The sequence below is a fragment of the Podarcis pityusensis genome (genome assembly GCF_964106645.2).
Source record: "Podarcis pityusensis genome assembly, chromosome: 9".
NCBI classification, from domain to species: domain Eukaryota; kingdom Metazoa; phylum Chordata; class Lepidosauria; order Squamata; family Lacertidae; genus Podarcis; species Podarcis pityusensis.
Window position 1 is genome coordinate 75819816 of NC_138034.1, and position 26025 is coordinate 75845840.

Sequence of the window (26025 nt, forward strand, 5' to 3'; positions counted from 1 at the left end):
TCCCCGCGGCGGGGTGAGCTCCCATCTCTCGGTCCCAGCTCCTGCCCACCTAGCAGTTCGAAAGCACCCCTAAGTGCAAGTAGATAAATAGGTAAAGGTAAAAGTACCCCTGCCCGTATTGGCCAGTCGTGACCGACTCTAGGGTTGCGCGCTCATCTCGCTCAAGAGACCGGAAGCCGGCGCCGTCCGAAGACACTTCCGGGTCACGTGGCCAGCGTGACAAAGCTGCAACTGGCGAGCCAGCACCAGCGCCGCACACGGAAACGCCGTTTACCTTCCCGCTATAAAGTGGTAGCTATTTATCTACTTGCACTTAGGGGTGCTTTCGAAGTGCTAGGTGGGCAGGAGCTGGGACCGAACGACGGGAGCTCACCCCGCCACGGGGATTCAAACCACCAACCTTACGATCAGCAAGTCCTAGGCACTGAGGTTTTACCCACAGCGCCACCCGCGTCCCTAAGTAGATAAATAGGTACCGCTTTATAGCGGGAAGGTAAATGGCGTTTCCGTGTGCTGCGTTGGTGCTGGCTCGCCAGAGCAGCTTCGTCATGCTGGCCACGTGACCCGGAAGTGTCTCTGGACAGCGCTGGCCCCCGGCCTCTTAAGTGAGATGGGCACACAACCCTAGAGTCGGACACGACTGGCCCGTACGGGCAGGGGTACCTTTACCTTACTATAGAATTCGAAAAAGGCAAAATCAAACCATGGCTTGCCTTTTAGACTCCATATGGTCAACAGCTTAGATCATGGGTAGGCAAAATAAGGATCCGGCCAAATCACCTTCTAAATCTGGCCCATGGACAGTCTGGGAATCAGCCTAAGTAGAAGGTGTCCTTTTATTTAAAATGCATCTCTGGGTTATTTGTGGGGCATAGGAATTCGTTCATTTCCCCCCCAAAAATATAGTCCGGCCCCCCACAAGGTCTGAGGGACAATGGACCGGCCCCCTGCTAAAAAAGTTTGCTGACCCCTGGCTTAGATGGAGAAGAAGACCCAGAGCAGAAAGATGATCACAGGAAAAAACCAAAGGAGTAGTATAGCTATTGAGATTATAGTTCCCCAGAAGCAGAGGAGAGCAATTGACAATAAGTCCTGATGTGAAATCAATTCCAAATAAAGTGATTCTACATGGGGGGCTTTTCAACCTGAGTTTGTCTCTTAACGTAAGAGACATAAACTATCACCACATAGCTATGTGGTCCATGGGTTTAGCTTTACCCCTGGAGACTCACAAAGAATGTATGAGCTTTCCAGATATAGCAATGAATAAGGCCTTCTCAAACCAGGTATCAAGAGAAAACCCAAGTAAGAATCACAGAATTGTAGAGCTGGATCATCGTGTCCAACCCTCTGCAATGCAGAAATCACAACTACAGTATCCCCAAGAGATGGCCACCCAACCTCTGCTTGAAAACCTCCAATGAAGGAGAGTCCACCATCTTCCAAAGGAATTTGTTCCACTGTTGAACAGCTCCTATTGTCAGAAAGTTCCTCCTGAAGTTTAGTCAGAACCTCTGGAGGTCCTCCCCTCTGGAGAAGGAAGAAACCAAGCTTGCTCCACCTTCCTTATGACAACTCTATAGATGTTTGAAGATGACGATCTTCAGTTAGTCCTCCATTCCTGGACGGTGGTTCATCAAGCATCAGCAAGTAAGTGCAGAATGAGAGATCTGACTCAGAACCATTAAGAAAAATGGAATGGATGAAAAAGAAAAAAGCCCACGCGATCCACATGAGATTCTCCATGTGAAAAGTACAGTGGTTGCCTGCCACATGATAACTCACCATGATACACAACTCTCTAGGAATCCCTGTCTCAGTGGAGAGCTGAGCGGGGAAGCAATTGCAGGGCTGTCAGGGGATGAAAGTTTATCTCATAATCAGGGTAAAGTGAATATCATAGAATCACAGAGTTGGAAGATGTGGGAATGTTTAGGAAGGTAGGAGGAGATATATTATAATAATAATTATTATTCTTTATCATTTATACCCCGCCCATCTGGCCGGGTTTCCCCAGCCACTCTGGGCGGCTTCCAACAGAACACCTGTTAAACGTTAAAAGCTTCCCTAAACAGGGCTGCCTTCAGATGTCGTCTAAAAGTCTGGTAGTTGTTCTTCTCTTTGACATCTGGTGGGAGGGCATTCCACAGGGCGGGTGCCACCACCGAGAAGGCCCTCTGCCTGGTTTCCTGTAACTTGGCTTCTCGCAGTGAGGGAACCACCTGAAGGCCCTGGGAGCTGGACCTCAGTGTCCGGGCAGAACGATGGGGGTGGAGACGCTCCTTCAGGTATACTGGACCGAGGCCGTTTATTGTTTTGATATTATCTCTCCTCACTCATGCTAGTGAGAAAACAGCAGAGCACATTGCCTTGCAGCTTATAGTGAAGCCGTTGACTCACTAGAGCTTGTTAAAATAAGAATTAAGCTTGTTAAATTAATTTTTATTAATTTTCAATTATAAGAATCCAATATGCACCATATTATATTAATACCAAATACCAAATAGCAATGCCAATACAAATACAAATCAATTACATAGCCAATTATAATTTTTTTGTGGCTTCCTACATGCTGTACTTCAAGGTCTAATTCCCTTTAATTCTGCCTCCAGACTATTGCTCAAACCAAATACAATCCACTCTTAATAAAATCCCTTATACCACAGCTGCAATAATTAACTTCAATTTGCATTAACACATATAATTTGTAAATTCGCAAGTGAAGTTCTCCTTTCTTCTTCCTGTGTGAGGTTTTAATTTCCATCAATTGTTCCTCTAATTCTTTATCAAATATTATGTCCATATTCGTTATTCCTGATCCTTTTCTGCCTTATATCTTTTTTGACTCAAAGTTACTCTGGAGTGATATCTTTCTTTGTTCTTAACTCTTCTGATTGCAAAATTCAACTTTCGATTTCGGGCAGGGAGTCACCCAACATCCTGCCAAAGCCCTTTTAATTAAGCAATCCAGTCTGGCTTGTCCAGTCTGGATTGTTCCTGGTAAATTTCCCCATTATTTCCCTCTTAAAATAAGAATAACACAACACAGCCTTCTTGAGAAATGACAATAAAGTTTTACTCACATTCAGTTCCCAGCAGTCATCTGAAGGCAGGCTTTATCTTGTGGTTACAGTTTCATTTGTAAATAAAATAAATCTGAGCTAGGTCTCAGACTTTCTGCTTGTGGCTTCCATCCTGTGGAAGGATGAGCCATGTGCTGGTTAAGAGCCAGGAGCTGTAGAAACCCAGAAGAGGAAGTCCCAAAGGGAAGATAGCTGCATGGCCAGCCCTTTTGCATGGTCAGCTAGGGTCACATCCATCTACCTGGTCACATCCAAGGGGAGAAGGCTCCAGAGCAGGTATGACAGGAAGTCCTCCCTGTCTGGAGCCACATTCCCCTGTGTGTCCACTCTAGGAAACAGGAAAATGTTGTACTTGACTGCTCTTGCAATACATCCCACAGAAGGGATCCCCCAAGTGTTGCTGCTCGGGGGGGGGGGCGCGATGGCCCGGAACCATCCTCTGCTACCCATTGTTGGGAAGACGCCCTGGGGGTGCCTGCAGGCCCCCGAATCTCTGAGCATCCTCCGGTATGCGCAGCTCTGGAAAAGGCATCTCCCTTTCCTTCCAGTGCGCTTCCTAGCAACATATACCAGCTGTTAGAATTCCTGCTCCGTGATTGCAGTCATGGGATTGTTGTCTTTCACATGACGGTATATGTTTTGTTTTGTTTCGTTTTGTTTTGTTTTTTAAATTACTTTTTTTTAATGATTTTCAACCAGAATACATTTATGTACATTTGTTATACAAATAAATCTCCTATAAAACCTTTAGCTCTGCCGAGCTTCAGACTCCCCCCCCCCCTTCGGTAAGTATCTTATAATTTCATTACATCTCGTATTTTATTCGTTTATCTAATTAACCATATGCTGTTGAAGTTACCGGTAATCAAACCCTGCCAGTGTCTTTAAAGATTTACAATTATCTCTTACATACACCAAATATTTACTCCAATTTTCAGAAAACTTCTGATCTTCCTGATCTCGTATTCTCCCTGATTATCTAGCCAGTTCCGCATAATTTATCAATTTAACCTGCTGGCATGACGGTATTTGTTTTGACTCCACAGAGTGGGAAGTGACGGAGACAGGATATTTGTGTTACTGTGTTCCGTGAAATGGGACTATTGTCCTTTGCTCTTTTTCTCTTTGCTGTCTCATGCCAGAGAGAGAGGGAGCCATGTTGCAGTGCTCCCTGTGTGTTTATATGTAAATAAAGTACATTAGCAAAAATGCTGAGTTGCTGAGGTCTGTCATACGCAAGTTGCGCAAACTCTGCAGATCCCTAAGTGTGCCAATGTCGGTTGGCATCGGTCGCTGTGATGTTCGGGCTGAAGAAAGCTTTCGAAGCTCCCAAACAATCGACCAGGACAGAGCCAGTCGGGCATGTGTCTCTGCCAGGGTCCTACTCAAGTGTATGCTGAACTCCTGACACCAGCTGGTATATGCACACTAATCTTCTGGCATAACACAGCAAGAAGAGTGAGACATCGTAGAGGTAATCTATTTATTTACACACTATGTACAGACAAAAGCATCATGGCGTCCGTTCTCTCCAGCTCCGAGAGAACAAACAGGAAGAAATAAAAGTGAAAGTACAGTGTAATAGTACCAGCAGCGGAAGAGATAAGACTGTCTTCCTTTCGCAGAGCCGTCCCAGACAGGCATGTGATTTACAATCTCATCTGCAGCAACGGAGGAGTGAATTGCTAACAGTGTCCACCCTAGGAAACAGGGAAATGTCGTACTTGACTGCTTCTGCAATACATCCCACAGGAGGGATCCCCAAGTGTCATCTAGTCCAGCCCCCATGCAATGCAGCTAACAAAGCCATGGCAGAGTCCAACCTCTATAATAAAACCTCATAAGGTTCAGCTAGAATCTCCTTTCTTTTTTGTCGTTTGAATCCATCGGTTCAGGCCCTTCCCTCTGGAGCAGCAGAAAACAAGCTTGTTCCATCTTCCCTGCGAAAGCCCTTCAGATATTGGAAGATGCCTCTCCTGCCATCATCTTACATATCAACGCAAGTTGTGTTTCACTTCAGTTCACATGTGTCACTTATAACTATAGGCCATCACCATATAAAACATGGAAGATGGACTTTCTCTAATGAGATAAATAAATTGGCACAACTCAATAAAGCCCTGGATGTTGACCCAACTAGTTAAATGACTGCTAACTAGATAAATGACTACTAGGTTCAGCTTGACTGGTCACATTCCTAAATTTTAAATTCCATTATACCAGGTTCCCATTTCAGTTCTTTGTGAGCAGTATCTTAAATATAATTAACAGGATGCACACAAATAAAATAAAAGATAGCTGAAACAGCCAGCCTTCTCCAGTAGACTCTTACATTTGCCTTATAAAAATTGGCTCTTGCCATTATGGAGTTTGTGATTCTTCTCAACACAACATTATTAAAAACCAACCAACCAACCAACCAAACAAACAAACAAAAAACCAGTTGGGGACCATTTTTAAAACATCTGATGCCCTTTTAAAACATGTCGTGAAAAGGAAGATTATTGGGTTGTCTTCATTTTTGTTATGTATTTTGTGTTTTATATTGTGGTTTTGTGTTGTGAACTGCCCTGGGATGTACGGGTATAGAGTGTTATACAAATTGAATGAAGAAGAAGAGGAATCTCTAGTTTTTCCAGATTCCTGGTTGTAGAGAAGACAGGACATTTATCTGACTCAAACAACCAAAATGGCTTTAGCAATAGTCCCCTCCCCTGCATCTCTCACATGGGGCACTTCCTGTCTGTCTCTCTCTCTCTCTCAATGAGGGTCCCAATGGGTCAACAGACTCTGGGCAGCTTATGAGCAGCTTAACACCTTTCACTGCCCCCCCACCCTGACTCTCACCCAGAGGGGCATGAACTGTTCACCCACAACATAAGCCTCTCACCATTGTTCTGAACAGCAGCAACAGAGCAAATGAACAAGGGAGAGGGACAGTCCCGGATTTACAGAAACCACCCCTGTTTCTGATTTGATCCCAGAATGTCCTGCTTTTCCTTAGGACGTCTCTAATTTCATTGGAGAAATGTCAGAGGGGATGGAGTTATGTGACCCCCTGAGCCAAGAATACAACCTTTGGAAGACATCTGAAGGCATCCCTGCATAGGGAAGGTTTTGGGGTTTTTTTTAATGTTTAATGGGTGGCGTATAAACAATACAATTATTATTATTATAGTCATACCTCGGGTTGAATGTGCTTCAGGATGAGCACATTCGAGTTGTGCTCTGCGGCAGCCCGGAAGTAATGGAGCACGTTACTTCTGGGTTTCGTCGCTTGCCCATGTGCAGATGCTCAAAATGACGTCACGCGCATGCGCAGAAGTGGCGAAAAGTGACGCACGCGTGCGCAGACGTGCCGTCGCTGGTTACGTTTGCTTCTAGATGTGAATGGGGCTCCAGAACAGATCCCGTTCGCCTCTAGAGGTACCACTGTATTACGGAATAAAAGGTAAAGGACCCCTGACCATTTGATCCAGTCATGACTGATTCTGGGGTTGCGGTGCTCATCTCGCTTTACTGGCTGAGGGAGCCAGCGTACAGCTTCTGGGTCATGAGGCCAGCATGACTAAGTCACTTCTGGGTAACCAGAGCAGCACACGGAAACGCTGTTTACCTTCCTGCTGGAGCGGTACCTATTTATCTACTTGCACTTTGATGTGCTTTTGAACTGCTAGGTGGGCAGGAGCAGGGACCGAGTAACAGGAGCTCACCCCGTCGCGGGGATTCGAACCGCTGACCTTCTGATCAGCAAGCCCAAGGCTCAGTGGTTTAACCCACAGCGCCGCCCGCATCCCATTATTACGGAATAGGACATCCCTATTTTCATTGGAGAAATGTTGGCGGGTATGTTTCTCTGCTACCCGCATTTTTCTGAAGACCCTCATGGTCAGCTGGACCACCAAAAAGGGAGCATGCAATGAGATTTCCCGGCCTCTCCCATCTCTGTGCAGAGACAAACAGCCGTCAGCAGGACCCGTAAAGCATGAGCAACGAACCATGTGCAGGCCGTTGAAACTCTGCATCTGTCACAATCATGCATGGCAACCATCGCACGACTTGCTTCCACAGAGGAGCTGTCCTTGTAGGAATTATACACCATGTGAATCAGATCCGAATGAGAAGTTTGCTTGCTTGATGTGAAGATGAAGAATTCTGGGCAATTCCAAAGCTTGCAGTGTTCGAAGCCCGATGCAAGATACAATCCTGCCTTTGGCTCCTCTGTTTTGCAAGACCAGGCTGCCACTCTCTGTCTCAGTGAAATAAATATAACTTTTGTCATAGTAATAATTTAAGGAAATTCCCTGGCCTTTTCAGGAGCAGAGAAAGAGAGGGATGTTGTCATTCCTTGCCTGGGAATTCCATGAATTTTTAACCGACAGCAGTGGATGTACAAAGCCCCCAAGTCTTTCAAGGTATGCTGCCAAAATATCCCTGTTTGGTGTTTTCTTTTGCAAACAGAAGAAAGGATGCATTTGCAATCAGCTGGTGGTTTAACAGAAAGCAGAAAGCAGAGCGAGTTCGTAGCGTTTCCCCTCCTGGGATCGAGTTAGAGAGGGAACACGGGTACTGCCAAGCCACTTAGCACAACGGTTTGGTGGTCCGGCTGGAGGTTGAAGTTACCTCATGGCTGAGTGGGCAGCCCGTTCCTCCTCTGGTGTTGTCTATAGCAGAATGGGGCGCCTTGCTGGAAAAAGTGCTAAAAGCAAAGCCCTGTACAAGATAATATTCCTGGGCAAAGACGCCTTCCTTCTGCCGGCCTAGTGCAACCCTTAAGATACATTAAGATCTCCTCCGTAGCAGGGGAGGAGAGGATCAGCCCCTCTGCAAGGAGGACTACAGCAGTGCTAATGCCTCCTGCAGCTCTGGTGCTGTGTTTTATTCTAAAAGATTCAAAGAGACTATATATATGATGGCAGGATCCCCAAAGAGGGGCTCTGTGGGGAACAGACCTCAGGCACCAGGCCCATTGGCAGACCAACTCTGTGTTACAAAGATGTCTGCAAACACATACCCTCCAACATTTCTCCGATGAAAATAGGGACATCCCATTCCATAATGGTAACTTTCCTGTTTATATCCCACACAACTAACTGGGTTGCCCCAGGCACTCTGGGCAGTTTCCAACATATATAAAAACATAATACTGTAAAACATTAACTTCCCTATACAGTGGTACCTCGGGTTAAGAACTTAATTTGTTCTGGAGGTCCGTTCTTAACCTGAAACTGTTCTTAACCTGAAGCACCACTTTAGCTAATGGGGCCTCCCGCTGCCACTGTGCCACCGCTGCGTGATTTCTGTTCTCATCCTGAAGCAAAGTTCTTAACCCAATGTACTATTTCTGGGTTAGCAGAGTCTGTAACCTGAAGCGTATGTAACCTGAAGCATCTGTAACCCGAGGTACCACTGTATAGGATTGCCTTCAGATGGCTCGGGGGTCAGATAACTCCATACCCTCCAACATTTCTTCAGTGAAAATAGGGACATCCTAAGGAAAAGTGGGACATTCTGGGTTCAGATCAGAAACTGGGACAGATTCTCTAAATCAGGGATGTCTCTGGAAAATAGGGACACTTCTTCCCTGTTTCCTCTGTGCTGCTCCTTCCCCCTCTGGCACCCATTGCCACCAACGACAATATTTTGCGTTCACAACATGTGCTGTTTATACTTTCAACAGCCCAAGCTTAGTACATTGTCAAGGAAAGATTAGTGTTTCCCTCTGGAGAGAGCAACATCGCTTGAAGCAACTGACCTTTGCTGGAAGGATCCACACACACCCCAAGTTCCCATCAAATTATCTCCCACCTTTTGTTCCTTCACAGAGCTCAAGGTGGTCATAGGTAGGGGCTTCTGGCAGGTGTCCCATTCAGACCCTGGCTAGATAGCTCCTGCCCAACCTGGTTGAACCTGCCAGACCTGCTTGCCCAGAACCAGCCATGTGACAAAAGAAAAGAGAAACCTCTTTCTTTCTTTTTTACAAATTTATTTATTTGATTCTACACATTAAAGGTTACAATCATACCACAACACCTTCCACAGGTACAAGATTCCCACAAATCTCTGAACTTCCCTCTTCTTCCTCTGTGGGTCCCATTATTAAACCTTTTCTACTGCATCTTTTATAGTAATCTAAATTTTTATATATCTCTCTCCATTACAAACAGGGCTGCCTTCAGATGTCTTCTAAAAGCCCAATAGTTTATTTCCTTGACATCTGATGGGAGGGCGTTCCACAGGGTGGATGCTACCACCGAGAAGGCCCTCTGCCTGGTTCCCTGTAACTTTTCTTCTCACAGTGAGGGAACCACCAGAAGACCCTCAGCGCTGGACCTCAGTGTCCGGACAGAACGATGGGGGTGGAAACACTCCTTCAGGTATACTGGGCCGAGGCCGTTTAGGGCTTTATAGGTCAGCACCAATACTTTGAATTCTGCCCGGAAATGTACTGGGAGCCAATGTAGGTCTTTCAGGACCAGTGTAATGTGGTCTCGGCGGCCGCTCCCAGTCACCAGTCTGGCTGCCGCATTCTGGATTAATTGCAGTTTCCGGGTCACCTTCAAAGGTAGCCCCACATTGCAGTAGTCCAAGCGGGAGATAACCAGAGCATGCACCACTCTGGTGAGACAGTCTGCTGGCAGGGAGGGTCTCAGCCTGCGTACCAGGTGGAGCTGGGAGACAGCTGCCCTGGACACAGAATTGACCTGCGCCTCCATGGACAGCTGTGAGTCCAGAATGACGCCCAGGCTGCACACCTGGTCCTTCAAGGGCACAGTTACCCCATTCAGGACCAGGGAGTCCCCCACACCCACCCGCCTCCTGTCCCCAAAAAACAGCCCTTCTGTCTTGTCAGGATTCAACCTCACTCTGTTAGCCACCATCCGTCCTCCAACCACCTCCAGACACTCACACAGGACCTTCACTGCCTTCACTGGTTCCGATTTAAAAGACAGGTAGATTTAAAAGAGTGGTAGATTCCTATCCTGTCGTCTCTTACTCAGTTAAAAAGGGCTGCAACCTTTCCCTCCATCATTTCGCTTGCCCTTTTCTGAACCTTCACAATCTCCTTCCTGAAGAAAGCTGGTGTATTCCCCAACCGGACATGGCAGTGAGAATATCGCTGCTGGGGGGGGGGGAGGTTTACACGCCCCAGATTTTTCAGCGAGACCTTTGCAACATGCATCTCAAACCTGCAGCTGCCGGACAATTTACAGGCAACAAATAATTCTGTGTTCAGGGACAACACGGAGGAGGAGGCAGATCACTGCAGCTGGCCTCTGTCAGGCAGATCAGGTACAAAAACTTCAGAGACCAGCCCTTGCTTTTCGGCTCGCGTCTGCCTGGACTCCCCAAGGACATGGCCACCAAGGTGGAAGTGAGGGTCAACGGGCACCCCGGAGGAGTCCTGGCCGGGGCACGAGAACACGTCCAAGCAGTGACCAGGAACTACATCACCCACCCGAGACTGAGTGAGTATTTTCGTGAGGCGTCAGGAAAAAGAAAGGGAAATCTCTTGCCCGTGCGCACTTCGAAAAGGATGCTGCGATTGCTAAGACTTCTCCCCCCCCCCCCCCAAAAAAGCCATGTCAGTCGAATCTCCCAGCACCCTTTAAAAACTACAGTTCCCACAATTATCTGCAGGAAGGGATATGCCTTAGATGCGCTTCAAAGGTAGGCTGTGGGTCTGCTTAAAATCTCAAGCGGAGGAGATCCAGAAGCCTCCCGTTCGCAGGGTCCAGTTCTCCTCTCCAAAACTGCCCATTTTATCCCAGTTTCCGTGGCTTCCTCCTTCTCCTGGGGGAGAGTGCCTGGGAGGGGAGAAGACCGGGATGCTGAGGATAATGGAAAACATATTATGAAACTGAAGAGGAAGAGTGTGAGAAACTAGCGCAGGAGATCTCTCTCTCTTAAGCATAGCTGTCAACTTTTCCCTTTTCTTGCGAGGAAACCTATTCGGAATAAGGGAATTTCCCTTAAAAAACGGGGAACGTTGACAGCTATGCTCAAGTCTCAAGCCTGGGTGCCTGGGGACCTGGCATCCCATGTGTTCATATGTTGCCTGGAGAATGAGGTGAACAAGAAATTGCGCCCTCAATTCCAAACCCTAGGAAAGGTTTTGCACCGTGAGGGGGGGAGGGAGGATTGGGACTGGGGTCTTCAGATTAGCCTTGGCGAACTTCTGCCTGGGCAATACCTTAAAGTCGAGCAGCTCTTTCAGAGTCTGCCTCCGACGGCCTGATCCCCAATTGCACAAGCATGCTGCAGAGTGCAACATATTGGTGTGTGTTTGCGTTGCGCTTCTGGGTATTGCTGAAAAACTCCAGCCAGTAATAGGTGTTGGTGATGAGGGTGGCATGGGTGTAGCCCCTGATTCTCTCCCCCCCCCCCCATCAAGGAAATAATTAAGGAATGTTAGAGTGATGTTGGACTGAAAATAAGTGGTTTCCAGCTGCACAGGTTAAAGTTAAGGATAGATTAAGATTAAAGATTAAGATTAAAGAAGTTTAAAGAAATGGAAATTTGATTTTAAAAGGGAAAACTTTAAAGCTATATGATATTAAGATCAAGGATTAGGTTTAAAAAAAAGTGGAAGTTATATATTTAAACATTTTATTAAATTAAAGATTGGGATTAAAAAAGTGGAAAAGAAACTGCTGGACAAATAATGTGGATTGGAATACAAAAGAGGGAGGTATGAGGAAGTCCAGAAAATAAGTAACTTAAAATTGGAAATGGAAAAGAGAGTTTGTTTTTAATTGTTTTGTGTTTATATTGTTAAGTTTTGTATTTTTTTGTGTGTGTGTTGTTTTTCTTTTTTTTGTTGTTTAAAACTTTAATTAAAAAAATTATATAAAAAAAAAAGAAAATAAATAAAATTGCATAACTAACCAGGGTAGGGCTGCCATACGTTTGCAAAAAAAGAAAAAGCTTGACAACTGTGGCCAAAAAAAGCTCAATAACCTTTGTGCCTGGATTTTCACTTCTAGAAATATGGCAACCCTAAGAAAGGCTCTAGCTAATAAATCCTAGCTATTCCCATGAAAGGCAGTGGTTATTGTATCATTACTCTCAGTGCTTTTTTTCTTTTTAAAAAAATGTTTAGGGGTACTCTCATTTTGACTCAAGAAAACCACCATTTTATAGTTTAAATTAGGGGAAATAAATACAGTAAATGGACAAAAGTACAAAGAGTCACAAAATGTTTAGGGATATGCGTACCCCTGCGCCCCCCCAGAAAAAAAGCACTGATTACTCTAATTTTTATTTTACACTTATATCCCACCTTTCCTCCAAGAAGTGCAAGTTGGCATAGGTGGTTCTTCCCCTCCCCATTTAATCCCAACAGCCCCGTGAGGTAGGTCAGACTGAGAGGCAGTGACTGGCCCAAGGTCACCCTGTGAGCTTCATAGCCAAGAGGGGATTCGAACGCTGGTCTCCTTGGTCCTAGGACAACACTCTAACCACTAGGCCACACTGGCTCCCATGTGCCTCATCCAGTTAGAACACAGATATCGTTCTGAGTTTTACTCTTTGTGGATCAAGTGTCCCTGGCTGGGTAGCTTAGGAGTATTTCTTCTCAATTCACCTGCCTCCTCATGCCTCTCTCTGTGTGAATACGAAACATGAAATTAATAATAATAATAATAATAATAATAATCCACCCATCTGGCTGGGCTGCCTCAGCCGCTCTCTCCTGTTTGAAGAAACCAGCTCCATACATGTGAGAACAGGGACCTAAGTCTGCAACACTGGACTAATAATATATTTGTGGGGTTGGGCTCCCACAAAGTCAATGAGCAAAGTTGAAGCCCTTCTGGGCGAGGTGGCACCTATGGTCTGCAAGCACACACAAACACACGCACCTTCGGTAAGGCAATTCCCCAATGACCTTGGCCGAGGTGACAGCTTTGGCCTGAAATCTCCCAGTTGCGGTTCCAGCCTGTCTGCATCTCGGCGCAGCAGGTCAGAAACAGCTCTGAGCTGCCCCAGCCCAACTTGGTCGGATGGGCTCTGGCTGGCTCAGAGGGTTTTATTATTAACCACAGCAAACAGGCGGAGTCTCAAGTCACAAGGAGGGCTGGTATTTCCCCCCAGGTCTTGAAGGCGAGCTGGCTGGGGCGTGAGAGGCAGAGCGAGAAACAGAATATTGCTGTTGCTGTTATTTCAGGCACTGTTTGATTTCCACACAGGTGCCAGGTGCTGTACGTAGCAGAGCCGGCCTGCGCAAGGGCTGGCATCCCATTTTGCCTCCCAGCTTTGCCACTGGGGAGAGAGGGGAGATTCCAACCCCTCCATCACGACTTTGCATTGGCTTCTCCTGCAGCAAGGAACCGATGCAAAGCCCTGCTGCTGGGAAGGGGGGTGGCGCGGGATCCAGAAAGGATCTTTCCTTACAAAGTAATCCAGAATGCGGCAGCTAGACTGGTGACTGGGAGCGGCCGCTGAGACCATATAACACTGGTCTTGAAAGACCTACACTGGCTCCCAGTACGTTTCCGAGCACAATTCAAAGTGTTGGTGCTGACCTTTCAAGCCCTAAACAGCCTCCTTCCAGTAAACCTGAAGGAGCGTCTCCACCCCCATCGTTCAGCCCAGACACTGAGGTCCAGCTTCAAGGGCCTTCTGGCGGTTCCCTCCCTGCGAGAAGCAAGGTTACAGTGAACCAGGCAGAGGGCCTTCTCGGTGGTGGCAGCTGCCCTGTGGAACGCCCTCCCACCAGATATCAAAGAGAAAAATAACTACCAAACTTTTAGAAGACATCTGAAGGCAGCCCTGTTTAGGGAAGCTTTTAATGTTATTGTATTTTAGTGTTTTGTTGGAAGCCGCCCAGAGTGGCTGGGGAAACCCAGCCAGATGGGCGGGGTATAAATAATAAATTATTATTATTATTATTATTATTATTATTTGTGCAGCAGGGTGTTGAAATGCCTTGAGCTGCCCCTGGTACATAGGGACAAGCAGAAGTGACAACTCCCTGTGGCCCTTTCAGGGTGTTACCGGCGGCTCCCGGCTGGTTGCCCAGGAAATTATAAAGACAAGGAAAAGTTTCCTACCGTCCTTTTTTATTTCAGTACTTACAGAGAGAGGCTATAGAACCCAGCCTCTTGGATAATGGCGTTGTCCCGAGTGAATCTCCACCCACTTCCTCATTTGTCATTCTCAGAGCGTGGTTTTTTTGTTGATCTAAATGAAAATCCCAAAGTTGTCTGTGATATTTTTCAAAACAGTGCAACCCCATAGACCTTTTCCTTGTTGATAATTTACTTATTTCTTAAAATGTAAACTGCTTTGAGGGGTTGATTCCATGATACAATTCGACAATTCCGTTGGGGTTTTTTTTTTTTAACCATAAAGCAGCATATAAATTTTATGAAATGAATAATAAACAAACAAGCAGACCAGGGCAGCTGAAATGAGTGATGTGTCAAGTTGGGCTTTGCATTTGGGTTTGTGTACCCCTCCGCTGTGCCCAGTCCGTGTTCTGAGATTTAACATCTACTAAGACTGTCATACATCTGGAATTTCCTGAAGATAGCTGGATTGCAGCAGTCGGAAACAGTGTCCAGGCAGAAATCACTGATGTCCGGGAACATCTGGAAGTACAGTCATACATTGGTTGTCGAATACCTTGGTAATCATACGTTTTGGCTCCTGAATGATCGAAACTTGGAAGTGACTGTTCCGGTTTTTGAATTTTTTTTGGAAGCTGAACATCTGACGGGGCTTCTGTGGCCTTCCAGTTGGCTGCAGGTGCTTCCTGCAGCCAATCAGAAGCTGCATTTTGGTTTCTGAACGCTTTGGAAGTCGACTTCTGAACAGATTCCATTTGACTTCCAAGGTACGACTGTATGGCAACCCATGTCATACTCAACAACTTTTGTGTTTGGATTTTCGCTTTTTGAAATATGGAAACCCTAATCCAGGAGTTGGCAAGGTTTACCTTGTCTGGGCTGGATCGGTCGCGCAGAGATCATGAGCATGCGCGCCTGTGGTTTTGGGTGTCTGTGCATGCGCACCCATGATTTTCGGCATCTGCGTCTGTGCAGACGCGATCTTTGGCACCATGGAAGTGAGTCCACATGCTGCACCGGTTTAGCACAGTGCGTGGTTCGGGGGGGCTCGTGGGCCGGTCAAACGACCTCCGCAGGCCACTTCTGGCCCATGGGCCATAGGTTGCTGACCCCTGCCCTAATCTAAGGTAAAGGTAAAGGGACCCCTGACCATTAGGTCCAGTTGTGGCCGACTCTGGGGTTGCAGCACTCATCTTGCTTTATTGACCAAGGGAGCCGGTGTACAGCTTCCGGGTCATGTGGCCAGCATGACTAAGCCGCTTCTGGTGAACCAGAGCAGCGCATGGAAACGCCATTTACCTTCCCGCTGGAGCGGTACCTATTTATCTACTTGCACTTTGATGTGCTTTCGAACTGCTAGGTTGGCAGGAGCAGGGACCGAGCAACGGGAGCTCACCCCGTCGCGGGGATTCGAACCGCCGACTTTCTGATCGGCAAGTCCTAGGCTCTGTGGTTTAACCCACAGCACCACCCGCGCCCCTGCCCTAATCTAAACACCCTTAATTTCTATGATCTGAAGCATGCACAGCAGATGGGCAACAACTCTAGCAGGAGCAAAGGCTAACCCACAGAGAGGGGGTGGGATGAACCAGGAACGCTAGGAGTTATAGGAGGTTGTGTTCCCGGCAAAAGGGCAGAGTTTATAGGTGTGTAGGGAAGGAAGTGTGCATAGGCTTCTTCTCCCTGGGCGCAGGCGCGGATCGTGCATGGGTGAGCTGAAGAACATTCCCCCCTCCCTCTCCATTCCCCCTAACCCCGGAGACCCGTCTTCTGCCAGGCGTGAAGGCACACACTGTTCTTAATGGGTGCAGCCACGGCAGGGTCAGGGGGTTACGACTGTGTCAGAATGTGTCTTTCCAATTGAAGCCCCCTCCCCTTCAAGGGCAGTCATTCACACCAGCGTAAAGGAGGAGGAGGAGAAGGAGGAAGAGCGGCAAGGGGCACCCGGGAGAGCGCAAAGGCCCAAGAGGTCAAATCTGGGCTGGCAGAAGAGACACAGCCAGACCTTGCCAAAAAACAATCACCTTCGCGTTTAGTCGTCCCATCTCCCCAGAACCACCAAAAGCGGAGGGCAACATTGGCACCCTCGATGTGCATGGAGGACGTAGGTGCCAGCTCCCTGGGTGCCTGAGCACCCCCAAAATTCCCACATGCACAACCCGGGCACCCCCCAGTCACACACTCCTAGTGGAGGATGAGAGGGATGGTATTCAGAATTCCAGCAAAGTTTAGAGAGCTGGTTTCACAACTTCTCCCCCACAGACGCCCACTTAACTGCATTGATCAGCAGAACTGGCCCAGGGCCACATAAGACCTGTTCCACATTTTTAAGAACATCAACTTCTAATGTGGGAGCACCTGCACTTTGGAACTCCCTGCCTATTGAAATCAAACAGGCATCTTCTTGGCAGTCTTTTCGGTACCTGCTGAAAGCATTTTTGTTTAGACATGCCCACCCGGAAGTTTAGAGAGATGATGCGAGTTTTTCCTTTTTGAATATTTTAAATTGTTGCTTTCAGCTGGTTTTACGGATCGTTTTGCTCTTCTTTTCTTTCTATAAGCTGCCTTGAGGTTTTTCGTTTCGCAATCAGGCGGTAGATAAATTTTATGAAATAAATAGATAGAACAAGCAATTTAAGAGAAGTGTAAGAGCAAAAAGCAGAACTTAAAATCAGAAAAACAAAACATTAAAATAAGTAGCATACAGCATTCGCTGTATGTTCTCCATGAGATTTTACAGATAACAGTAATAATTATGACTTGCTCAAAAAAGAGAAAAAAATCTTAATTCCATGTCCAGATTATCATAATAATAATAATAATATCCCACCTTTCCCCCAGAACTGGGATTTGAGGCATACAACACAGAAAGCTAAAGTCATATAAAAGATAATAGTTACATAGTAATTAAACAATAATGGAATTAAAACAATGCAACTCCCCACAAAATAATCTATTACAATACAGATAGTAAAAACAGTGAAGCATTATTAAAAGTCCTTTATTTGAAACCAGTCAGCCCCCCCAAAGCCTGTCGGAAAAAGAAAGTCCACCAAAGAACAGCAAGGAAGGAGCCCGTCGAAGTTCTCTCAGGAGAGAGTGCCAAAGTTCTCTGGGAGGAGCCACCACTGAGAAGACCGCCTTCTGCGTCACCGCTTAGGGAAAGGGCCACTCTTAAAGATCTCAAAACCTAGGCAGGTTCGTACGAGGAATACTGTATTTCAAATGGCCTGGACGGACACGGGTGGCGCTGTGGGTTAAACCACAGAGCCTAGGACTTGCGGATCAGAAGGTCGGCAGTTTGAATCACCGTGATGGGGTGAGCTCCCGTTGCTCAGTCCCTGCTCCTGCCCACCTAGCAGTTCAAAAGCACGTCAAAGTGCAAGTAGATAAATAGGTACCACTCTGGCGGGAAGGTAAACGGCGTTTCCGTGCACTGCTCTGGTTCACCAGAAGTGGCTTAGTCATGCTGGCCACATGACCCGGAAGCTGTACGCCGGCTCCCTCGGCCAATAAAGCGAGATGAGCGCCACAACCCCAGAGTCGGCCATGACTGGACCTAATGGTCAGGGGTCCCTTTACCTTTACCTTTAAGCCATATAGGGCATTATAATTCAGTGGTTCCCAATTATGGGTCCCAGGAACGCACCCAGGGGGTCTGCGGCCCCATTCCTTGCCTTCCCCACCAACTGATTTTCTGTATTTTTGCACAGTAATATATATAAAAAATTACGGTCTGTTCTGTTTTTTTAGTATACCTAAAACCATTTGCTTATTAGGGGCTACCCTACATTTTCTTCCAAAAAATTGCTTTGCAGAGATAACTACCATAGAGTTATCAAACTTTTCAAAAGTAGGGGGTCTGTGGCTTGGCTTTTGAAAAATAGGGGCTTCCTCAGTAATTAACTAATTGGGAACCACTGTTACGGGTCATAACCTAGGGTTGCCGTATTTCAAAAGGTGAAAACCCAGATGCAAAAGTTGTTTAGCTTTTTTTTTGGCAAAGTTGTTGAGCTATGCAAAGTTGTTGAGCTATTATATCTAGAGAGCACCATGGAATTGCCTATAGAACAGAACAAAAAAAAAAAAGCAGCAGCAAAAAATATGCCATTAAAAATTATCCCAACCTGTCCAATGCCTGGGGTAAGATATACGTTTATACCTGGCACTGAAAAGATGTTTTGTTTTGTTTTGTTTTTTATAAAAGCTTTTTAGTGGCTTTTATATATAGGGATCCTAGGAGCTATTTAAATGAGACAAATAAACAGACCAATTCTTCTATGTCATTTGAACATCACAAAAATAGCACGATCAATTTGCAGTGATATCTACAACGTAACGGTTCCTTATTAGCGGTCAGTGTACAAATTCTTGGTTCGTGGAAATGGTCTAAAGGAAAGCGATAACAAAGGAGAAACAGGCTACAGCAGCGAGTTCCGCAGATGAACTATTATTTATTTATTGAATTTATACGCCGCCCTATATCCGGAGGTCTCAGGGCGGTGCACAGAACTAGGCGTTTGCATGAAAAAAATCTTTTTTATACCTAACTCGCCCAACGTTTCCTCGGAGCTAAGTGCTGGGGGAAGGGGCCCCAATCCATCACCCCACCCACCTCCCGCAGCTCAATGTCCGGAGGAAAGTTTGGCATCCCTGGAAACGCCGCCGTGAGCGCAGCAAATTGTTTATTGCATTAATTTTTGGGGGGAAAGCTGGGATCTTCCTCTCTCTCTCTTTTTTGGCAGTCCAGCACATTTCGGTTCACGCTCGGGTAGAGCGGTCATTCTTTGCAACCTCCCCACCCCCCTCCTCCAAAAAAAAGGGGGGGGAATACCCCGTAGAGTCACATGACCGTGCAGGTGTGTATGGGAACCCTCTGCTGCGGGGTCCTAATTAGTGGCATAATGTGCAGCCCCCCCGCTGGGCCTTTCACAAGCTCCGCTCGGCTGGGACGGGCCGATGTGTTTGACAGCGCTGCGCGAAGTGACACATCGCACAATGAGCAGGTTGCGCCGGGGAGGGAGGCGGAAGAAAAGCGGAGCCACTAGGGACCATCGGGAAAGTTTTGGACGGCGAGCCGGGAAGGATGGAGGTGTCGGTGGTGGTGATGGAGCACCCGCTTTGCAAGCGCAGAAGTTCCTGTGTTCAATCCCGCGCGGTGGCAACTCAGAGAGCTGCCAGTCAGAGTAGGCGGTTCTGAGCTGCATATGGACCAACTCTTTTAATAATACTAATATTTTATTTAATAATAATATTTTATTTAGTAATAATATTTTATAGTTAAAGCTATGGTTTTCCCGGGACGCGGGCGGCGCTGTGGGTTAAACCACAGAGCCTAGGACTTGCTAATCAGAAGGTCAGTGGTTTGAATCCCCACGACGGGGTGAGCTCCCATTGTTCAGTCCCTGCTCCTGCCAACCTAGCAGTTTGAAAGCAAGTCAAAGTGCAAGTAGATAAATAGGTACCACTCCAGCGGGGAGGTAAACGGCGCTTCCGTGCGCTGCTCTGGTTCGCCAGAAGCGGCTTAGTCATGCTGGCCACGTGACCCGGAAGCTGTACGCCGGCTCCCTCAGCCAGTAAAGCGAGATGAGCGCCGCAACCCCAGAGTTTGTCACGACTGGACCTAATGGTCAGGGGTCCCTTTAACTTTACCTTTTTTGGTTTTCCCAGTACAGTGGTACCTCGGGTTAAGAACTTAATTCGTTCTGGAGGTCTGTTCTTAACCTAAAACTGTTCTTAACCTGAAGACCACTTTAGCTAATGGGGCCTCCTGCTGCCGCGCAATTTCTGTTCTCATCCTGAAGCAAAGTTCTTAACACAAGGTACTATTTCTGGGTTAGCGGATTCTGTAACCTGAAGCGTATGTAACCTGAAGCGTATGTAACCCGAGGTAGCACTGTAGTGATGTATGGAAGTGAGAGCTGGACCATAAAGAAGGCTGATCACCGAAGAATTGATGCTTTTGAATTATGGTGCTGGAGGAGACTCTTGAGAGTCCCATGGACTGCAAGACGATCAAACCGATCCATTCTGAAGGAAATCAGCCCTGAGTACTCACTGGAAGGACAGATCCTGAAGCTGAGGCTCCAAGACTTTGGCCACCATGAGAAGAGAAGACTCCCTGGAAAAGACCCTGATGTTGGGAAAGATGGAGGGCACAAGGAGAAGGGGACGACAGAGGACAAGATAGTGAGACAGTGTCTGGAAACTACCAGCATGAGTTTGACCAAACTGCGGGAGGCAGTGGAAGACAGAAGTGCCTGGCGTGCTCTGGTCCATGGGGTCACGAAGAGTTGGACACGACTAAATGACTAAACAACAAGAACAACAACAAGCTTGAAGCGCCCGTTTGCTAAAAGACAGTAAAATACTATATTAAAGCAGCTGACAGGGGAAATGGGTAATGAAAGCCACTAAGGGCTTTAGATGAATGGAAAGCATGGAAAGAACAAGGAGGATGCAGGTTGGATGGCTGACTATCATGGATGCTTCAGCTGAGATTCCTGCATTGAAGGGGGTTGGACTTGATATCCCTTGGGGGTCCCTTCCAACTCTACAGTTCTATAATTCTATGACTTATTAGGTGACTGAGAATAGAAAAGGCCAATCACCACCTACCTAGCATCTGAAGTTGGGGAGCCTGGGGAAGGAAGGAGGGTCCTTAAGAGATTAACATAAGAGGCTTGATTTAATTGTTGGCTTGCAATGGAGACAACTTTTCTGACCATCACTCAAAGCAACAGGAAATCCCCAAAGCGTCAGACCTCAAGGATAAAGATGCAGAAACAACGTGAAAATACCATGCGGGCGATCAAATAGTCACCAGGCAGCAAGGACCCTTTTGGGTTTCTCCCCAATAGGTCTTCTCATTGAAGGCAGCAACATGCACCCCAGTGCCAGAGGGGGCAGGATTCTGCCCCCAAGCCCACTGGAAGAGATGCAATTCATACATATAGGAGGAAACCCAAGGGTGTATTCAGGGATACAGCTGGAAGAAGAGTTAAACTCCTGTGGATCCTCACGCAGGCCTCAATTCTGGGCTGGGTGGAGAGTAGCTCTTGATGCAACTCGTTTATTTATTTGTTCAACACAGTTTTATAATGCTTTCCCAAAGTAATTGTGTGTATGTACACACACACACACACACACAGAGAGAGAGAGAGAGAGAGAGAGAGAGAACACGCAATAATCAATAAGTAACTTCTTCCATATGTCAGTTACGACTAAGCTTAAATGCATGGGCTAATAATAATAATAATAATAATAATAAGACCCCATCTATCTGGTTGGGTTGCCTCAGCAAGCCCTTAAGTTTCTTTTTTCTTTTTTTCCTTTTTTTAATTTGTCTCTATTGATTTAAAATATCATCTTACATATATATTACAAATAGTTACATCAAAATTAAGCACAAAAAATCTATTAAGAAAAAAGATAAATAAAATAAAAATAAAATGCAAAGAAAAGTTAACAACAAGAAATGAATATTGGTTATAACATCCTGTCTTTTCTAATGAAGTCTTCTGAAAGAAACTTCCAGTCATTCTCGTTGTACTTTTTCTATTATCTTAATTTTATCACACGGTTTGTTTTATAACTTTTCCTGTATATTTATCTAGTATATTTATTCCATTTGTTTATTATATACAAGTATCATTCAGTTCTGCTAGGATAATGTCATTTTTACAATATAATCTTATATATTCTTTGAATAGTCTCCATTCTCTGAATATTTTTTGATTTGGGGCTCCTCTGACTTTTCCGGTCAGCTTTGCTAGTTGAAAGTACTCTAGCATGAGTGATTGCCAATCTATTATTGTAGGTGTTGTTTCACATTTCCAACTTCTGGCTATCAGTATTCTTGCAGCCATAATTGAATACAGGCCCTTAAGTTTCTAAGTTTCATCAGGACAGAATAGTGCCAGGATCAGGTAGTTCCTGGGCTGCAGGGCCCTTTAAGAACACCAGGAGAGCCGGCTGGAGCCAGTCAATGGCCCATACTTAGCCCAGCATCCTGTTCTTGCAGTGGCCAACCTGATGCTATAAATTTGTCTAATCCTCTTTTCAAGCCATCTAGGTCACTGCACTCAGTGGCAGGGAGTTCCATAGTTGAATGCAACTCTGTGTGAATAATAAATCCTTTCCTTTATCTGTCCTAAATCTTCCAACCTTCAGCTTCATTGAATGTCCACAAGTTCTAGCATTAGGACAGGAATAGAAACACTTTTCTCTCGCCATTCTCCTTCTATGCCATGCGTAATTTCACAAATTTATAGCATCTTGCCTCTTCGAAACAGAGAGGCCCCTGAACAGCCTTGCTCCAAGAAATAAGTCGTAGGGTTGCCATATTTCAAAAAGTGAAAGTCCAGACACAAAAGATGTCGAACTTTTCTTTTGGGGCCAAAGTTGTTGAGCATTGCTTGCAAAATCTCCCCACCCCCCACCCCAAAAAAGAGAAAGAAAATGTTTTTGAGCAAATTTTAAGGAAATTCACCAAAATCGACATTTCCGATGTGAGTTTCCGTACGTGATTTCCCTAAACATTTAAGTGATTTCCAGACACTGTTTCCAACGGCCGAATCCCTGCAATGTCTGGGAAATTCCAGACACATGGCAAGCCTAAATAAGAACCACGCAAAGAGGTGGCCAAGACCCTCCTAGAGACACTCCTGTCCTCCTGCCTCTGAGTAAATGAAACCTCCGCAGGCTGAATACCAGCTAATTCATGGCGAAGGCTGCAAGGCCGTTCAGCATAAGCATCTCGGGTTCCGAGCAGATGAAGTGTCCTTAAGCCCCCTTGAAATCCATGGTGCTTAAGTGCATTTGTATCATTCTCAAGAAGCAGCGTTGACAGAAAACATCCCCTCCAACTTTGGGCAGGAGAGACGACGGTGCTTGTTTTGCTCTCGGTAGACAAGGGTGTTCCAATATGGTAGCGACTAAAGGAGAGCAGTCGGGAAAGAAGCGCAGAACAGCCATTTTTGTGGGATACCCAAAGTACAGAAGGACAAACCTGTCCATTCTGGTTGCCTTAATTTTTTTCACAATCATCAATTCGGCTCTCCACACTTTCACATCAGTTTAGGAATTCAATCATCCCTGATGCAGATCAACGCTATGAATTTTATCTCACACACAAACATTTTTGTACACAGTCTTGCACAGTGGAGACATTTTTGCAATGCTGTTTCCCCTCCTTTACCAATATAAGCAGTTATATGCACACTAATACCTGCATTTTTGTCTATGGTGCATTAGTCAGACGGGGAATTGCATTGCAAAATTCAAGAAAGTGCGAATTTTGCAGGATGACTGAATTTCAGGTTTCTGGAAGAGCAAATTTGGTTTCTGGAAGAGCAAATTTGGTTGGTTCTCCTTTAAGAACTGAACTTCTCCACTGATTCAGAAAGTGCATTGATCTACCACAAAATGTCTTGCGCTTTTAATGCCCGTAAATACTTCATTGCAAAAAAAAAAGAAGGCGAGAGATCCAGAATTCAGAAATTCAGTACGGTTTTGTGACCTGGTTTGCAATCCAGGCCACCAAAGTCAACCTTTATTTCCAGCCCCTTAATCAGCTCAAAATTTCAGTTGATTAACTGAAGCCATTTTAGCACTCCTTTGTTTCACGAGGAGTGATAGGTTCGAGAGCACCCAAAGATCACCTGCACGGAAGTTTTGGGGATAAGCAGAATTATTTAAAGTTGACTGATGTCGTTGTTGTTGTTTAGTCGTTTAGTCGTTTAGTCGTTTAGTCATGTCCGACTCTTCATGACCCCATGGACCAGAGCACGCCAGGCCCTCCTGTCTTCCACTGCCTCCTGCAGTTTGGTCAAACTCATGCTGGTAGCTTCGAGAACACTGTCCCACCATCTCGTCTTCTGCTGTCCCCTTCTCCTTGTGCCCTCCATCTTTCCCAACATCAGGGTCTTTCCCAGGGAGTCTTCTCTTCTCACGAGGTGGCCAAAGTCTTGGAGCCTCAGCTTCAGGATCTGTCCTTCCAGTGAGCACTCAGGGCTGATTTCCTTCAGAATGGATACGTTTGATCTTCTTGCATCTTTTTTAAGATGCTGTCTAGGTTTGTCATTGCTTTTCTCCCAAGAAGCATGCATCTTTTAATTTCGTGGCTGCTGTCACCACCTGCAGTGATCATGGAGCTCAAGAAAGTAAAATCTCTCACTGCCTCCATTTCTTCCCCGTCTATTTGCCAGGAGGTGATGGGACCAGTGACCATGATCTTCGTTTTTTTGATGTTGAGCTTCAGACCATATTTTGCGCTCTCCTCTTTCACCCTCATTAAAAGGTTCTTTAATTCCTCCTCACTTTCTGCCATCAAGGTTGTGTCATCTGCATATCTGAGGCTGTTGATATTTCTCCTGGCAATCTTAATTCCGGCTAGGGATTCATCCAGCCCAGCCTTTCGCATGATGAATTCTGCATATAAGTTAAATAAGCAGGGAGATGATATACAGTTGGTTCAAAAACCAGGCAACGAATCATGTAACAGCATGTTAAAATCGCCAAGCAGCCTGATTTATGTGGCCCTCTCCAGAAAAAAAAGGGGACGAAGAGTCTGGGTGCCACTGCTGAAAGCACAAGGAGATGTTCTCTGGCCTAGAGGGAAGCTGAACTTTGCAGAGGACCCCTTAGGCTTGTTTGAGAAGGGGGGGACCGACCCAACAGATGCCGGGGAAGGAGAGGGGGGGCCGGCGGAGTGGAAGCAATTAGCGACTTGGTGTCATTGGGCTGGTTGCCCCCTTTGTCAGCACGGTCAATTTCCTTTGCTCCCTGCTCTGCCCCCCTCGCCTCTCCCTCCCGCCCCATGGGAGTTAATCGGACACAATGGTCAGGGTTAATTCAGATTGTCAAGGATGGGAGCTGTGAATTTGAGGGAGGAGGAGGGCGGGCAGAGGGCAGCCTCTGGGGGGGGGGAGAGAAAACACCCTGCGCGCACACACACATTTTCCTTTTTTAAATTTTTTTTATGGCATCCACAATTGGGCCCAACAGCTTTGGAGACACCTTTTCCCCTCTCCCCCTGACTCCCTTCACCTCTGCCAAGGAAGCCCACGGCCCACCCACTCTGCAGCCCCCAGGAAGCCTCAAATCCTCTTTTTCTTTTTTGCAGCGGCTCAAGCCCTTAATGATCTGAATTGGTGCTTTCCGGTGGGGCTGTGGGGGGGTGGGGATTCTCCCCGCCTCATTTTCCTGCTTTAAAATGAAAAATGGAAAATCTTCCTTCTGCAAAATCCAGCCCGGTGGGCAGTTCCGTCTCGCGACTTCGTCTCCCACAGAGAGAGTGGTTCTCCCTCTGCACATTTGCTGGGCGGGGATTTGAATTGGGCCGTGAAGTCCCGTTGCTACAGCTTATCTGCTTTGGGTTTATTTGGCCAACACTTATACACCGCTTGCTTCAAAGAGAGGAAGGGAAAATAATATCCTCCAAGCTGCCTGTCATTCATATCATTATTATATTTATTTATAGCCTGCCTTTTCCCCAGACTCAAGGCGGCTTACGCAAGTTAAAAACAGCTAAATAAAATAAAATGCAAGAAGTTTAAAAACTTATAAAGGTAAAAGTAAAGGTACCCCTGCCCGTACGGGCCAGTCTTGCCAGACTCTAGGGTTGTGCGCTCATCTCACTCTATAGTCCGGGAGCCAGCGCTGTCCGCAGACACTTCCGGGTCACGTGGCCAGCGTGACAAGCTGCATCTGGTGAGCCAGCGCAGCACACGGAACGCCGTTTACCTTCCCGCTGGTAAGCGGTCCCTATTTATCTACTTGCACCCGGGGGTGCTTTCAAACTGCTAGGTTGGCAGGCGCAGGGACCGAACGACGGGAGCGCACCCCGCCACGGGGATTCGAACCGCCGA

At 46.4% G+C, this 26025-nt stretch overlaps 1 protein-coding gene across 1 annotated transcript in view; it reads left to right on the plus strand.

Moving 5' to 3' along the window:
- Positions 1 to 10192: 10192 nt before the first annotated feature.
- The window catches only part of ATP6V1B1 (ATPase H+ transporting V1 subunit B1), a 79534-nt gene continuing 63701 nt past the window's right edge, over positions 10193 to 26025 (plus strand). The window contains exon 1 of the mRNA XM_081020927.1: positions 10193 to 10552. Within this exon, the coding sequence (XP_080877053.1) occupies positions 10441 to 10552 (112 nt within the window). The 5' untranslated portion in view covers positions 10193 to 10440. The remainder of the gene's footprint in view (positions 10553 to 26025) is intronic.